The sequence below is a fragment of the Solanum pennellii genome, chromosome 5 (assembly GCF_001406875.1).
Source record: "Solanum pennellii chromosome 5, SPENNV200".
Classification (NCBI taxonomy): domain Eukaryota; kingdom Viridiplantae; phylum Streptophyta; class Magnoliopsida; order Solanales; family Solanaceae; genus Solanum; species Solanum pennellii.
In genome coordinates this window covers 71,829,754-71,832,675 of record NC_028641.1, presented here as the reverse complement: position 1 = coordinate 71,832,675, position 2,922 = coordinate 71,829,754, and the positions used below count along the sequence as shown (strand labels likewise).

Genomic DNA, 2,922 nt, shown 5'->3' with positions numbered 1-2,922 from the left:
ATAATATATATATATGTAAAAAAAAAGGTACATAAAATTTATTTGATTTCGCTTCTGTCGCATAAATTATATTTGAATACTATTTTGTCGCCTATCTCATTCACATTAAAATGGAAAAAACTATTTACTTTGCAATAACTAAAAAGTAAATGTGGGCATACGTGGTAGGTAGATACTTCTCTATTTAAGTTGTGATGTAGCTTCACTTCCTTCATCCTATTTATAATTTCTTGCTCATTAAGACGTTCTTTTTTCTAATCTACTTCCTCCATAAGTCATTCCCCTCTTTGAATCCTCTATTCCATCTCTGCTTTTATAGAAAACATCATTAGTTTATCCTATAAATTCATTTTCATTTTTTGCATTTAACTAGATATTATTATATATTGATCTAAAATGGAGGATGATCATCGGAATATAGGTGCAATAGCAAGAAGTTGTAATATGAATAAACCTAACAATGTTGTAGCTCCTAAATTAGGGTTGAAAGCATCTCATGTTTGGAATTATTTTGACAGAGTTTTAGCTCCTGGCATGAATAGTTTTAATGGTTCATCTGAAAGTGTTTCTTTAGATTTTCCAATAGCTCGTCAGGAGAGATCATATGATCAGGTTAGCAACAAGAAATTCTACTTACATTCAATTCAACCAGTTCAATTTTTCCAACAAATCGTTGTTCCTCAATCACGAACAACGGTGGCATGTGTACCACCAACTACAACACAACCTGAATGGATAGATCTACAACAACAACTCGATATAGGGGCTAAAATTCATCCTAATTTTGCTTCTTCTATGAAGAGTCCTTTGACCCAATCTACAACAAGGTAACCACTCACTTCATTACATTTTATGCTTGTATATTAAAATTTTTGACTTTAATGCTTCTCATTCAGGAAAAATCAGTCGATAAGGCTTACCTATGAATTATCGCAAGAGGAACTCACAAATGACAAATGGGCATGGAGCAAGTAGGGTCAAAAGTATATAAAAGGTTCCCCATTTCCAAGGTTTGCTCTCTCACCAATTTTTTTCATGTTATAGGAAGTTATGTTCCCTTCCGTTCTCAATTTTCATAACAAAAAGTAGTAAAAATTATTAATGGTGTATACACTTATAATATTAGAATAAAGCTAATTATTACTTTGTGCATATGGCATAACAGGAATTACTATAAGTGTAGCACATCAAAACAATGCGAAGCAAAGAAACAAATTGAGAAAAGCTCAAAGGATGAGAACATTTTCTTGGTGTCTTGTTCTGGTGAACACAATCATGATCCACCCATGAGCCGTAGATATCTTGCTAGCTTCAAAAATAATTCCAAATTCAAGCTTCCAAAAAGCATAAATATTTTTCCCAAAGAATCAATCTTTAATGCATCATCATCATCGTTGAAGCGCATTAAGCATTCAACAGATGTTGCTTCTTCAATTATTGGAACTAAGCCTCCACTTGAAATCGGGAGCAAAAACAAAATGATTTTTGCGGTCGTGCAGAACAAAGGTGATGGTAAAGAAAAGGTACACATGAATGAAGATATTTTCATGGGTATTGAGGAACTCCAAATTGGTACTACTTCCACCTAATAGGAGGAAAATGACAAGAGAAATTAATCTTTTTCCCCTCTCCACCAAATTTCTATGTCGACATATGTGGTCTTATAGTCATGCTTCTGTTTTAGGTTCTTAGTGTGGGAAGTCAAGAATTATAGTTTTATAGTTTCATATGATTACCCATTTATATCATAGAAAAATTGATCTTTTTTAGTTTCATTATTTTCTATTGTTCTTCAATTCTACAATCTAGTCTTTGTAGTAAGTTGTTCTTCCGTATTCTCAAATATTTCGCTTTTTAAGGAACCTCATTTGACTTAATTTTTACATTAAATTATATAGAGTAGTATATTATCATTGTTCAATAAGAGATCTTCATTTTATCACAAATGAAGATCTCTTGTAAAATGAACATAAAATAATACATAATATATATATTCCTCTACTTTTCTGACGTAATTCATGCGAAATATTTTGGATTTTTTTTCTCCTCTTGTTGTTTTGGAAATTATGATGCCTTTATATATTGTTGTGATATGTTAAGAGATTTCTTGATTAACCCTGCACAGGAATAATATTATGTATACTATTATCAAATATTTAACTAATAAATATTTTAAACTACAGTGTGTTTATATAAATATCATTATTGGGATCATTCTCAATCTAGCAAAGAATTAATCGTGAATTTACATTTTATGCATTTATTAACCGCGTTTAAATATTTTCACATCTAAACTATAGCGACCTTGTGAATGGTATTTATTATTTAAAGGATAATATATGCAATACGTTATAATCTATCAAATTATATTTGGTGATATAATTTTAGCTTAAGTCACCGATGACCCCTCAAAGTTGTTTGTGTATTTCACTTAGAAACTTTAGTAGACCATTTTTCCTATTAGATACTCTAATCTTAGAAAATAAATACCAATTGAACATTTTTGTGATACTTAGTAAAAAGACTAAATGTGTGTAATACACTTGCATATGTTATGTCAAATAACAAATCAAATGAAGACACGTGGAATTTTTAAAAACAATTTTGAATATAAACAAGTAAAAATTTAAAAACAAAAGCATTCAGATTATTTTTTAAAAAAAATAACGAAATAATGCAGCCCACCCCAAATCTCCCCCTTTCTTCTCTTTCCCTACCAATCACTCCCAGGAGTTTAAGATATATTATATATGAATTTATTATTTTTATTTCTCTTTATGACTTCTTTCTTATTCCTATCAAAATTGATAGTGTTTTATTAAAAGATCGGTTTTTGATTTGTTTATTTTGATTTTTTATTTGCTTTTCTTTTCTTTTTGTTTCTACATCGATTCGCTGGGAATAAAGGGTGTAGATTGGGCC

The 2,922-nt window shown here is 30.0% G+C and overlaps 1 protein-coding gene across 1 annotated transcript; it reads left to right on the top strand.

The window, feature by feature from the left end:
• The first annotated feature begins 299 nt into the window (after window positions 1-299).
• Window positions 300-1,600, top strand: LOC107020140. Its single transcript, XM_027916942.1, has 3 exons — window positions 300-827; window positions 897-1,010; window positions 1,166-1,600. The coding sequence occupies exons 1-2, from the start codon at window positions 397-399 to the stop codon at window positions 973-975; spliced, it is 510 nt and encodes a 169-aa protein (XP_027772743.1). The 5' UTR covers window positions 300-396; the 3' UTR covers window positions 976-1,010; window positions 1,166-1,600.
• Window positions 1,601-2,922: the final 1,322 nt, after the last annotated feature.